The 13,194-nt window shown below is 33.7% G+C and overlaps 10 protein-coding genes across 10 annotated transcripts, besides 1 other annotated feature; 2 read left to right on the top strand and 8 right to left on the bottom strand.

Moving 5' to 3' along the window:
• Positions 1-13,194: part of a mobile genetic element that runs on past both edges of the window.
• On the top strand, positions 16-868 carry TVAGG3_0476200 (protein of unknown function, DUF4106 family; the record flags this gene model as incomplete). Its single annotated transcript, XM_051235723.1, has 1 exon — positions 16-868. A coding segment is annotated over one exon (853 nt), but the record flags the coding sequence as incomplete, so codon positions are not given.
• TVAGG3_0476190 (KilA, N-terminal/APSES-type HTH, DNA-binding family) lies at positions 1,494-2,115 on the bottom strand (the record flags this gene model as incomplete). Its single annotated transcript, XM_051235722.1, has 1 exon — positions 1,494-2,115. A coding segment is annotated over one exon (622 nt), but the record flags the coding sequence as incomplete, so codon positions are not given.
• TVAGG3_0476180 (organellar and viral DNA polymerase type B) lies at positions 3,185-4,123 on the bottom strand (the record flags this gene model as incomplete). The annotated part of the gene is made up of 1 exon (XM_051235721.1): positions 3,185-4,123. One exon carries the CDS (start codon positions 4,121-4,123, stop codon positions 3,185-3,187), a length of 939 nt encoding a protein of 312 aa, XP_051093545.1.
• TVAGG3_0476170 (uncharacterized protein) lies at positions 6,388-7,248 on the bottom strand (the record flags this gene model as incomplete). Its single annotated transcript, XM_051235720.1, has 1 exon — positions 6,388-7,248. One exon carries the CDS (start codon positions 7,246-7,248, stop codon positions 6,388-6,390), a length of 861 nt encoding a protein of 286 aa, XP_051093544.1.
• Positions 7,403-7,633, bottom strand: TVAGG3_0476160 (uncharacterized protein; the record flags this gene model as incomplete). Its single annotated transcript, XM_051235719.1, has 1 exon — positions 7,403-7,633. The coding sequence occupies one exon, from the start codon at positions 7,631-7,633 to the stop codon at positions 7,403-7,405; it is 231 nt and encodes a 76-aa protein (XP_051093543.1).
• Positions 10,169-10,711, bottom strand: TVAGG3_0476150 (phage tail repeat-like family; the record flags this gene model as incomplete). The annotated part of the gene is made up of 1 exon (XM_001284985.1): positions 10,169-10,711. One exon carries the CDS (start codon positions 10,709-10,711, stop codon positions 10,169-10,171), a length of 543 nt encoding a protein of 180 aa, XP_001284986.1.
• Positions 10,758-11,050, bottom strand: TVAGG3_0476140 (phage tail repeat-like family; the record flags this gene model as incomplete). The annotated part of the gene is made up of 1 exon (XM_001293452.2): positions 10,758-11,050. A coding segment is annotated over one exon (293 nt), but the record flags the coding sequence as incomplete, so codon positions are not given.
• On the top strand, positions 11,122-11,970 carry TVAGG3_0476130 (uncharacterized protein; the record flags this gene model as incomplete). The annotated part of the gene is made up of 1 exon (XM_001293451.2): positions 11,122-11,970. The coding sequence occupies one exon, from the start codon at positions 11,122-11,124 to the stop codon at positions 11,968-11,970; it is 849 nt and encodes a 282-aa protein (XP_001293452.2).
• On the bottom strand, positions 11,975-12,217 carry TVAGG3_0476120 (serine threonine-protein phosphatase family; the record flags this gene model as incomplete). The annotated part of the gene is made up of 1 exon (XM_051235718.1): positions 11,975-12,217. The coding sequence occupies one exon, from the start codon at positions 12,215-12,217 to the stop codon at positions 11,975-11,977; it is 243 nt and encodes an 80-aa protein (XP_051093542.1).
• On the bottom strand, positions 12,236-12,598 carry TVAGG3_0476110 (uncharacterized protein; the record flags this gene model as incomplete). The annotated part of the gene is made up of 1 exon (XM_051235717.1): positions 12,236-12,598. One exon carries the CDS (start codon positions 12,596-12,598, stop codon positions 12,236-12,238), a length of 363 nt encoding a protein of 120 aa, XP_051093541.1.

Here is a 13,194-nt window from a genome sequence, read left to right as displayed (position 1 = left end):
AATTTTTCTAAAAATATGTTAGAAAAAAAGTTTGCTGACATTGACAAGAAATTTGAGAATGTTTTAAACAAGAACAAGAGGAAGTTAGAAAATGCTCAGATAAAGCCTATACATGAAAAGTTCTTATTTGCTCAGAATGGTATAACAGGTCTAATCGCACCACCTGGGTCGGGTAAGACTTTCACTTATCTTAAAATGGCTGCACAACAACAAGAACTAGATGAGAAGAACCCATTTTATGAGTTAGTAGTCATTTGTAGTACTTCTGGTCAATTTGACCAAACCGTCAATTCGTTCAAAGATATTATAAAGAAGTCTAAGTTAGTATGTATAAAAGACTCTGAGTTGTTAGATTGGATAAAGAAGTACCAAAGAAGAGTTTTGAAGTATAATGCTATAAATGAGTATATAAATTCTAAGTTTAAAGACCCAAATGAGGAAATGCAGAGAATATTAGAGAAGAAACACTTCAGAAACAAACAGAAAGAGATAGAATACATTTCGAAGAAATTGCAATCTTACGATTGGAAGACTTACCCTCATAGATGTCTTCTTATCTTAGATGATTTCGCCTCTCATCCTTTGTTAAAGAATAGAGAACAAGACATGTGTCGAATTCTTAAGAAACTTAGGCACTTTAACATTTCAGTTGTCATTTGTGTACAGACAGCAAAGAGTTTAAGTAAGGATGTTAAAAGAATACTTACTGACATTATACTTTTCCCCGGATTGTCCGAAGACGATTTCATGGAACTTATGAAAGAGTCCATGGCAGGTAAGTTTGACAGATATGAACTATGGGAGAAGTACAAAGTCATACAAGACCCTCATACTTCTTTCAGAATTCATATCTATGCGAACAAAGTTCAAATTGTAAAAAGTCAAGCTTGAAAAATCTAAGTGTTTAGTCTTAGTAAGTAAGTCTGTTGTGGTTCTGCAGCTTTCGGTTCTTCTGGCTTTGGAAGGCATTCAGGAAGAGGAACGTCAGTCATCCGTTTGTGTCCTGTCGGAAGGAAAAACTTTTCCTGTTGGAAGGAAGAACTTTTTCTGTCGGAAGGAAAAATTTTTTCTGTCGGAAGGAAAAACTTTTCCTGTTGGAAGGAAGAACTTTTTCTGAAGTTCGACCAAAAAGTTCTCAATTTTCGAAAATTTGAATGGTTTACGGACGGACAACTGGAAAAATTTTTTCTGTCGGAAGGAAAAATTTTTTCTGTCGGAAGGAAAATTTTTTCTTGTCGGAAGGAAAAACTTTTTCTGTCGGAAGGAAAAACTTTTCCTGTTGGAAGGAAAAATTTTTTCTGTCGGAAGGAAGGACTCGGAATGCCAGAAGGATTTGACAAGGCAATTTACCTAATTGAGCTACTTGAGCCATCTGAAGTCAAGCTTGAAAAATAAATGGTTCATCTACCCTACTTGTTTGAAGTTGTCAAAATACTCTGTTATTTTTTCCTTTAACAATGACAAATCTTCTTTGAATGTAAGTATTGTACAACCTTTAATATCATAGTGTGTTTGAGGTAACGTATCTTGAACTATTTGTTTCACATCTTCATTTGGGGTCATTGAAATCGGTAAGTTTTCGCGATAGAACCAATTTCTGTCAGATTTGTAAATCTTAGCAAGGTCGTAAAAGCTTTTGTTGTTTCTTCTGACTAAATGCAACATAACCATATCTCTGTCTTCTTCTTTCTCCAACTCTTCAGTATAAATCATATACTTATAGTTCTTTTCCTTACCTTTTGGTACCGAACGTGGTATTCTTTTCTGAATGCTTTTGTCTTTTGCTTCAATGACTTCATCTTTTGCATGAAGTTTCTTTTCCATCTCTTCACGTTCTTGTCTATGAATTTCGTCAAGAAGTTTGTAAATATTCCAAGCATAACGAGCTGAAGCCCACATTGCAACAGCATTTACAAGAAGTCTATGTACATACCAACCTCTCAAACCATTTGGCAAATTTTTACGATTTTCATGAGTTTTAGGCGACCCCGAAGGAAGTCGGTCTCGCTGTGCTTCGCTCAAAAGTTCTTGTGTGCTTTGGTTTTTGAACCAATCGTCTGTATGTTTGGTATCTGGAGCAAAACATGCTGTCAAAATACTTTGCATTTGGTACATATCGTCTTTGACCGAACGAATTAGACGCAATTGTTTGTTATATTGTATGTACTCATATTCTTCATTTATGGCTTCATGGACTATAACTGTTGTTGTGTTCTCTGTTGTTGACATATCTGTCTTTACATACAAAATAAAAAAATATTTTATAAAAAATTAGCGTTATTTTTTCTATCTTAAGGAAATTCACTGTTTTCATAGAGTTTTGGCGACTAAGGTTTCTTACCTACTCGCTGTTCTTCACGATTTTCATACGGAATCTCTTCTCTCGGTTTTCCGAGGGAAGCAATCTTATGCCATTTTACTCAGATTTTTGTGCTGAATTCAGCAAAAATATATTTTATGTTAGCATGTTAGATCTAACCTCTTTTCTCACCTGTTTTTTTTTCATGAGCGTTTTACATGGTATATGTTGCGATGTATATTTGAAATCCTAAACAGTTTTGTAGCTTCTATTTCTTCTTTTAGTACATCGAATGTTTTAACAATGCCGAAAGTTTCTTTATATTTCTTCTTGACGTCAGATAGAAGGAAATCTTCTGCTGTTGGATAGTTTTTGTCAAGACTTCATTGTAAATGACCAAAAATATATTTTATGTTAGCATGTTAGATCTAACATGTTTTCTAACACGTTTTCTCACATGGTCTAAAACATACAAAACTCATGAAATTTCAAGACTTCTTCGTAAATGTTTTGTCAAGACTTCTTCGTAATAAGCGTAAATCAGACAAAAATATATTTTATGTTAGCATGTTAGATCTAACATGTTTTCTAACACGTTTTCTAACATGGTCTAAAACATACAAAACTCATGAAATTTCAAGACTTCTTCGTAAATGTTTTGTCAAGACTTCTTCGTAAATGTTTTGTCAAGACTTCTTCGTACATGTTTTGTCAAAACTTCTTCGTACATGTTTTGTCAAGACTTCTTCGTACATGTTTTGTCAAACATGAACGTAAATGTTTTGTCATGACTTCTTCGTAATGAGCGTAAATCAGACAAAAATAAAGTTTATGTTAACATGTTAGATCTAACATGTTTTCTAACATGTTTTCTAACATAACTATTTACAAGCGTTTTACATGGTATATGTTGCGATGGTTCATGACTCTAAACAATTTCGTAGCTTCTATTTCTTCTGTCAGTACATCGAATGTTTTAACAATGCCGAAAGTTTCTTTATACTTCTTCTTGACGTCAGATAGAAGGAAATCGTCAGCGGTTGGATAGTTTTTGTTCAGAAATGCTAACATGTCCATTTTATCTTCTGCTGGCTTTTCTGCTTCTTTCTTTAAATCTGCATAGTCGTTTCTCATACGTTCTATCTCTTTGACGGAGTAGTTATATTTCCTAATTGCTGCTTTACATTTAGAACATTGCGGGTTCATTTTTGCGTTATATTCTGAAACCTTACCTGCTAAAACAACTAAAGCGTCAATTGCTCTCTTTAACTCAAAAGTTGCTGGTTTTATCTGTTTGTTCCATACCTTACCTCTTCTATCTTTATCTCTTATCTGCCATACACATTCAGCAACTAACGAAACAAAGTTGTCGTAGGTCTTAAATTCTTCAGATTTATATATGTCAGAGATGTTCTTATATACCATGTCGCAATCTTTGTCCATAACCTTATGGTTGCAATGAAATCCTAGAAACTCACAGTTTACCTTTCGTATGAACTTCTTTATTTCTACTGAGTCAGTTGCTTTGACTTCAATTTCATCGAATTCAGGAATAGTGAGTTTTTGTTGTTGGATTTCAGGCAATTTGGGTAAATGGTCGATGAGGTCCTGCATTTCATAAAGATACTGTTCATTTTCTTCATCTTTCGCACTACAGTCTAAATTACTTGTTAAAAGTTCTTGCTTTATCTTCTGGATTTTTGTTTCGAAAGTATATGAAGAAGGAATGAAGCTTTTCATCTCTACTAACATTGACGTAGGATTCATAACTAACGAGTTTGGTGCTGTTGTTTGAATTGTTGTTGTTGTGCCGATTGTTGACATTTTTTATTTTTTTATACAAAATAAAAAAAATAAAAAAAATAAAACTAACTTTATTTTTTATTTCGGGAAAATTCATGAAAATTCAAGAGGTTAGAAAACATGTTAGAAAACATGTTAGATCTAACATTCTAACATAAACATTATTTTTTGGTGTAAATTTCCTAAACTGACTGACTGACGGCACAAAGTGGCATAACGAAAACATTTACGAAGAAGTCTTGACAAAGCATGTACGAGGAAATCATGAAAATTCAAGAGGTTAGAAAACATGTTAGAAAACATGTTAGATCTAACATTCTAACATAAACTTTATTTTTTGGTGTAAATTTCCTAAACTGACTGACTGACTGACAAAACATGTACGTTCATGTTTGACAAAACATTTACGAAGAAGTCTTGACAAAACATTTACGAAGAAGTCATGAAAATTCAAGAGGTTAGAAAACATGTTAGAAAACATGTTAGATCTAACATTCTAACATAAACATTATTTTTGTCTGATTTACGCTCATGTTTGACAAAGCATGTACGAAGAAGTCTTGACAAAACATGTACGTTCATGTTTGACAAAACATTTACGATGAAATCATGACAATACATTTACGATGAAATCATGACAAAACATGTACGAAGAAGTCTTGACAAAGCATGTACGAAGAAGTCTTGACAAAACATTTACGAAGAAGTCATGACAAAACATTTACGAAGAAGTCATGACAAAACATTTACGATGAAATCATGACAAAACATTTACGATGAAATCATGACAAAACATTTACGATGAAATCATGACAAAACATTTACGAAGAAGTCATGACAAAACATTTACGATGAAATCATGACACTTTTTCATTAGATAACTGTTATTTTTTGACGAAGTGAAGAGTAACACTTCGTCAAAAAAATCCCTGAAATCATATCTTTTATACAAAAAATACAAAAAATGACACTTTTTCATTAGATAACTGTTATTTTTTGACGAAGTGAAGAGTAACACTTCGTCAAAAAAATCCCTGAAATCATATCTTTTATACAAAAAAATACAAAAAATGACACTTTTTCATTAGATAACTGTTATTTTTTGACGAAGTGAAGAGTAACACTTTGTCAAAAAAATCCCTGAAATCATGTCTTTTATACAAAAAAATACAAAAAATGACACTTTTTCATTAGATAACTGTTATTTTTTGACGAAGTGAAGAGTAACACTTCGTCAAAAAAATCCCTGAAATCATATCTAACATACAAAAAATACAAAAAAATGACACTAACTTTATTTTTTCTATCTTTCACAAAAGACCAAAAATAAACGCTTTACATGTATTTTTCAGCAACTTCGTCAAATAATTTTATAGCTTTATCTATCTCATCTACTTCAAACGTTTCTTTACCTTTCGTGGGAGCACCATACATTTTCTCAAACTTTTCAAGTAGTTCTGTTTCAGCAGCTCTCATATCATTAACGAACACAACCTTGACTCTATTGACTGTACTGTCATATCTTTGAGTTATATTATATGTTCTTCCTATCTTATATCTCTTTGTATTGAAGTCCTTCGGTTTCTGAACGATGTAAAGTAAGCCTTCACTGCAACGTTCCGTATCGAATGAACCATAAGTTATGAAGTTATATCCAACAACTGGTCTAACCATAACAAAACTATTGGTATAAGACTTTTGTCTATAAGATATGCTCTTGTTCCATGAAATGCTACTGATATCATGAGCTCAGGATTTCTTGTCAAAATTTTCTGACTAGAAGCAATTCTAACCCAGTCCTGCGGTCTCTTTCCAGATGGAGATATAATGTCTGACAAAGAATATTTGTTGTATTTCTTTGAGTATCTTACGTTTAAATCACCTATTCTAACCAATTTGGTGTCATTGTCTATCTTTCTAACTGTTTCAAACGCAATGTTTGACATATATGTCTTTACATACAAAATAAAAAAAAATAAAAAAATAAAACTAACTTTATTTTTTCTATCTTAAGGAAATTCATGAAAATTCATGAGATTAGAAAACATGTTAGAAAACATGTTAGATCTAACATTCTAACATAAACTTTATTTTTGGGTCCTTTACACTCATTACGAAGAAGTCATGACAAAACATTTACGAAGAAGTCATGACAAAACATTTACGATGAAGTCTTGACAAAACATTTACGATGAAATCATGACAAAACATTTACGAAGAAGTCATGAAAATTCAAGAGGGTAGAAAAGAGGTTAGATCTAACCTTCTACCCTAAACATTATTTTTCAATACGTTTTCAGCACTTTTCCGTAGTTATATATGAAAGACAATTCGAGATAAAAGTCATAGTACAATGGAATAATATGTTGCACACCATTTGTTGTGAACCAAACTTGAAAGTCAGAGAAACTGTTACTAGGTGGTTCGTAGAATTTAGAAGCAAAGTCATAAAAGTCCTTACCAATACATAGAAAACTATTGTTGCTTGAACTGAAACTTGCATGACACATAACATTTTGAGGGTCAAACACGTTTCTATAAACTGTCAAATCTGCTGGTGGAAGTATAAATTTAAATGGACCATCTGGTGGTAATGGTTCGTTCTGGTTTAGTAACCGAAGAAATTGTGCCCAAGAACGTTTGTCTACTTTCCAAAATAAAAACTCTGTATCTCTTGGAGGGTTAATTTCAATCTTTTGAAATGAAACGGTGGAGTTCATCTTGTCATATTCTAGTTTCAGATAGTATGTTCCATTTAGTAAAGAGTCGTATTTTTCTTGAAATTCCCAATAATATTTGTTCATTTGAGTTTGAAAGTCATTTAGAGTTTTCTCAAGACTTTCGTCTGAACGAACTGTAAAGATTCTCATTTCGTCAAATTTGTCTATTAGACCATCAGAACCTTTATACTGCCCATGAAAATATACTGCGAACATAAATGCGTTAGTTCTATTTGAAAACAAAACTCTTCTAAATCCTATTGCCTTTGCATCTGAAGGACTTTGAAGCCAACGAATTGGATAGTCAAACCTGTATGCTCGGGATGAAATTTCTTCATCTGAAATAGTCCTACCAGCATTTGTAAAGATATAGTCTAACGGTTTTGTATCTGCTACTTTTGTTCTTTGTTTTTCAACCTGAAGCATTTAATATATGTAAAAATATATTGTTTTAAAATGGTATGCCATTTCATATTTCTCATCTAACAAACAAGTTTCCCAACGGTCTTCTCCAACAAACTCAGCGTACAGTTCAAATAAAATTTAAAAAATGTCACTTTTTAAAAAATAAATTTTTACTTCATGCAATGTTTAACACATCGAAAGGCATGTCCATAAGACGTTCTTCTTCTAACCTCTCTAGTCTGTTTGGATAATTGGCACGTGCTGTTTCCAAATCCATTTCGTAGGTCAGACCAGCCAGTTTGTCATAGACTTTTATGGGTCTTCCCTTCCTATATTTAAACTTCTTCGAAACTCTCCAACCATATCTTTGCAACTCTGCTTTTATTCTAGCAGATTTTCTATCCATTCTATATGGGGGCATTTTTATAAAAATAAAAAAATATTTTTTCTTTACTTTACATAACCGCCTGCTGCCATAAGTCTTTGACGCCAACCCATACCAGCTAATGAAGGTTGACTTGGTTTAGTTTCCAAACTAAACTTTGGTTTTGGTTTATCTTCAGTTTTTGGTTTTTCTTCTTCTATCGGTTTTTTGTCACTTTTCGGTTCCTCTGACTTTACCTCACCTGCAGGAACAGTTGTGTCGTCAACATCTTCATAAATATCATATGCCATTTGTTTTTGTTTTCCTTTCAACTTTTTGTGTTTGTTGTAAAGTTTAGAATATTTCGACTCTAAGTCAATGAGATGTTCTATAATGAACTGTTGGTCAGTGAAGTAAACTTTTCCATCTGTTGTCTCGAAAGCTCCTTCAGACTTCAATATTTTATTTGTGAGAGTCTGTTTCTTTTTTGAGATACTAGCCGTTCCATTTTTATGAAAAGTGACTTTGTAGTTAGGGTTTGTATTTCCAGACCTGGCACTTTCTATTATTGAATTTTTCTCTTCATCTGTAAGTTCTTTGACAGTTTGACAATGGTTCTGAACTTTTTGTTTGTGGTGTCATCTACCGTTTCAACTTCTTCGGTCATTTCATCTCAGTAAAAATTTTAGTTTGGTTTGTTTTCAACTGGTTGTTTAGGTTTTTTAAGTCGGTCTAAAACTTCCTGAGGTATAGGAAGAACTTGACAAACACGTGTGTAACTGCTGGAAGCCGACAAATCCATCTTGAACCCATTTGTCTCAATGCTGTATTGTTCATTTCATCTCAGTAAAAAACTTTACATTCCCCACGTTTGAGGCGGTTGAGGTTGGTTATGTTTACCCATTTGTGCATGGTTATATCCTCTGTTAAAGAATCTTTCACCTTGGTCCATATAGTGTCCTGCTTGGTTATAGTAGTCATTTGCTTTGTTATAATAGTTTCCTGCTTGTCTTCCTACATTGTCCATCCATCCTTGAACTTTTCCTCTTGTTTCAGGATTTGGAATAAGATTTGTTGCATCTCGTGCTACATCCCAACCTTTCTGTACAGTTTGTATAATAGGTTGTGCTTTCTCTTTAAGTATACCTAATGTACTCAAAATCTTCCTTCCAACTCCAAATACACCTCTGGCTATTGTTCCCACTGCGGGCAAAAATCTGGATGCAACTCCTGCTAATGCGCCAAATAAACCCATTTCTTTATAGGATAAAAAATGACGAATCCAAACAAGGACCCCTATGTTTCTAAAGCGACAAAGAAAGCACTCATGATAAAAATCTTTAGTTCAACACCAAATGCTTGGTTTATGGATATCTTGGAAAACATTCCGAGAGTTAGAACAGATGGACCACCATACTGGCTAATATTTGTCGGTCAAAACACAAGATACTGTGAAGCCATACCATTATGGTCCAAAAATATTTTAGATGTGAAAACTGCTTTGACAATATTCGTTGACAAATACCATCCAACAAAAACTGACATCTGACTGTGAAAGTTCTTTCAAATCAGATGATGTAAAAACTATCTGCGTTCAAAAAATGTAACCCAATATTTCATTGTCGACCAAAACCATTCTGCTCTTGGTGTCATTGACGGTTGTATAAAAATGTTAAGAGACTTAAACCAACCACAAGGTGGTGAAGCAAATGAAATGTCATATGACGACAAATATAGACACTTCTCCATGGCAAAGATGAGACAAGTTTTAAATATTTACAATAACCGTAAACAAAAAGGTTTGGGAAACCACTCCCCCGAAGAAATGAAAAACAACCCTGACTTAGAGAAAGACTATATATTTAATAATTTAGTCAAAAGAGACAAACAAGAAAGAATGCCGGGCTTCAAACTCCAGAAAGGTGACAAAGTAAAAATAGAAATACCTAAACGCGACCCATATGAAAATACTATTGACTATGACAACAATGGGAACCCGACAGGTACTCACATTCGTGTTCGTAAAAATAGAAGAAAGTATACAAGAGAATATTATGAAGTTTTAGGCAAACATGGCAAAATGTACAGACTGCAAGCAGAAGATAAAACTACTATTGCCAGACCTCGTTTCAAACTTGTCAAAGTTCAAGGTGGTATACTTTCAAAGACAGTTCCTAACAAATATAAGACAACTCCTGACGAATATGCTAAAGAAGTTGAAAATGACGACTAAGCAATTCTATACCATGCGTAAACTGTCATGTAAGGTGGCATGTAGTCTTTACTTTGTCCCGTTGTTTGCGTATATCCTGAAACGCGATGTGTATGGTATCCTCCTCCCTCAGTGTTATTCCAGTAACAATTTATAGCAAACTTAACGTCCTCTTTAACATCATATCCTTTACCTTTTGTCATTCCTGACCAATCCCAAAATCTATGACTATGCAAACCTGATTCAGATGTACTTAAATCTATGTAGTGACTGTGTGCAGGTAAATTTTCACCTGAAATCGTTTTACTTCCACCTGTTTCCTTTGAAGAGTTTGCACAATACAAAAACCTGTCGACTATTTGAGTCTAAGTTCCAAAACCCAGAACTGTTTCTGGTCTGGTAGAGTTCATTGAAACATATAGTGAGCCAACCGGGTAAATAAGATTCGGCAAAATTTGTTTAAGCACATTGAGTTCCTGTCTTAGATGCATAATACTATTGTCATTAGATATCAAAGTATCTACAAGACTTGTTGCCGGTGGTATTGTTGGACCTTTACTTGGCAAGGTTGTGTTTAGTGTAATATCATCTGCTGTAAAAGTTGTAAAACTTGTATGTGTATGAGTCTTATCTGCTTTCTTCTCTAACTTACTAGCCACATATTCCTTATCCGCTTTCTTTTCAAGGCTAACGTTTAAGTCTGTTATTTCAGATATAGAATGTGTATGTCCAACGGCACTTTTCCTGTTTAAGGTTTCTTGTAAGTTTGTAATATTTGCAATGGTATGTGTATGTCCAACGGCACTTTTACTGTTTAAGGTTTCTTGTAAGTCTGTTATTTCAGATATAGAATGTGTATGAGTCTTTTTAGAATATTCGTTTTCAGCTCTCGTCACTTCACTTGACATTTTATTGTCAACATATGTTTTGTCTGCTAGTTCAGGATGAGTATGTTCTTTTGTTGCATAAGCATTGTTAGCTCTTTCTTCTTCTTTTGCTATTGCATCGTCTACATATTCTTTGTCAGCTTTGTTGTCAACATCTGCTTTCAAAAGAAGTTCATTTATAGGTTTCTCGTTTAAAGTTCCTTTTGTTGGATTTATACAGACAGTATTGTTCTTCTTGTCTTGAAATAGAAACTCATCTGTCATTGGGTTTAATGTCAGTTTTAAGTTTCCTTCTTTCAATGACTCAGATATCTTAGAATAGTTTGAAAAGTTTGTTGTGTTCTTATTTAGAGCTTGCATAATGAGTTGTCGGTTGTGTGTATTTCTCTCATGGAAGCAATATCTTTCGACATTTTTATTCTAGATAAAATATGCTTCCAATAGAAAAAGAAAATTCAAGAGTTGCTACAACTAAACCATTAGATGAACTTTTTACTAATGTCGGTCAAAAGTTTGAGACAGAGACCGTAAAGCATGAAGGCTATCGTTTTGACTACCCATTAAGATGGCTAAGAGACCCATCTGTCACAAAAGCTATTGGCTTTCGTAGAATGAAGTTCATTTCAGAAGCCATACATGGTTTCCCATTTACGGTCGGTTTTGAAGTTCGATACTATAACAAAGAAAAACGTATGTATGAGAAATTTGAACAGGGAAAACTTTTACAAGTTAGTTTGCTTGTAAACTTAGAAACAACTCTTCAAGCTTTTCAAGAAAAAATAAACGATATCTATATCGAATATGCAAACCAGTATAACATTGACGAAGGAGAGTACCATCTCGATATTATTTATGACAGGAAAAATGCAACTGTTAAAATCAATAGAATAGAAGACCTTGGAGAAAACGTTTATATTTCTACAAAATATAACAACTTGGCATGGTATAGATTTATGAGGATGTTAAATCAGCCTGCAGCATATCCAGTACACCCAGACTTTTATGAAGTCGAAAACCCTAATGGAACATATGAAAATGTTTTCGACCCAGCTGCTATTATTGTTCATGCTTCATTTTCTGGCGCCCAAAACTCTTTCTTATGCTTGGCAAATGACTTTTACGAAAAACCTACAAAGTTATACGAACCACCAAGTGGAAGTATTTCAGACTTTCAAGTATGGTTTACTACAGATGGAAGAAAAAGAATAATTCCATTATACCATGCGTTTTACTTAGAACTTAGTTTCATATACAACTACTATCGAACGGTAAAAATATAATTTTTTAATACGGTTGAGGTGTTGGATTTGGTTGCCAACTAGACTGTGGTGCAGGTTCAGGTTGTTGTATAACAGGAGCTTGTTCTTCTGGTTCAGGGTCTTTAGGTATAATACCAACGAACTGACCTACTCTTTTACCAATATTTTTGACACCGTTCCATACTCCTCTTCCTACGGTTTTTATTCCATTCCATATACCTCTTCCAACATTTCGAAAGAAGTTTCCTATCTTACTGAAGAAACCCATTTTACTATATGTAAAAATCTAATGTCCGCCTAGTCTCTTACGTTTCCTGTTGAGTTCCATAGCATTCTTTAACTGGAGCTCATACATTCTGTTTCTCCTCTGGTAGAAAACATATTCTGGGTCAACTCCTGTGTTCGCGTCATCTGCATAAAGTTGTTTATATCCCACTTCAGGGTTTGTATAAAACTCTTTCCATCTCATATTTGCATACCATGGTGGCAAACCTAACGCAGCGTCATTTGACATGGCAGTTTGCATTTGTACATCTGTTGGCACTTGACCATAGTTTGCCATTGCAGTTTGTATTCTAACTTCATTTGGAATATTCTCTGGGTTTGGTTGTCCAGGTTGCTGTGCATTCGCTAAGTTCTGTGCGTCCATTTAATATTAGATAAAAATATCTCTTACGAGTACATATACTGAACATTTGCAGGCATTGGTTCATCTTCATATTCTCTGTACTTTTCTGCCACGTCAAAGAAATAAATGACACAATGGAAAAAACCTAAAACAAGTAGTCCTATTTCAAACCACATTTACTTACTAATAAAATTTCTTTGTTATGACACTTTCTCCGGTTTATAGGACCTCTCTCATATTCTATCTTGTCATATCTAAACTCATAGTCATGTATGTCCTCTAACCATCTCATAACGGTTTCCAAACCACTTTTATCGGATGTAAAGTAAAAGCATGGATGGTTATGTAAAACGTCTAAAGTTTCTAAAGAGTCTCTCAAAGTCCAGTCTACTTGGTATTGAAAATCCCATGTGTTATAGAACGGCGGGTCCACTATAAAGAAAACATTTTCCTTGTCTTTATATTTTTCATACAACTCTGTCCAATAACATCTCACAAACTCTATACCCTCAATATATTTTTCTATGTCCTCTTTGAAAACATTTGTATAGTTAAGATATAAAACTTTTGACATAAGTGTTTCAATGTCATGAACTCTTATAGAACCACTATATAAT

This window comes from Trichomonas vaginalis, chromosome II (assembly GCF_026262505.1).
Source record: "Trichomonas vaginalis G3 chromosome II, whole genome shotgun sequence".
NCBI lineage: Eukaryota > Parabasalia > Trichomonadida > Trichomonadidae > Trichomonas > Trichomonas vaginalis.
This window is presented reverse-complemented; position numbering and strand designations above follow the sequence as displayed.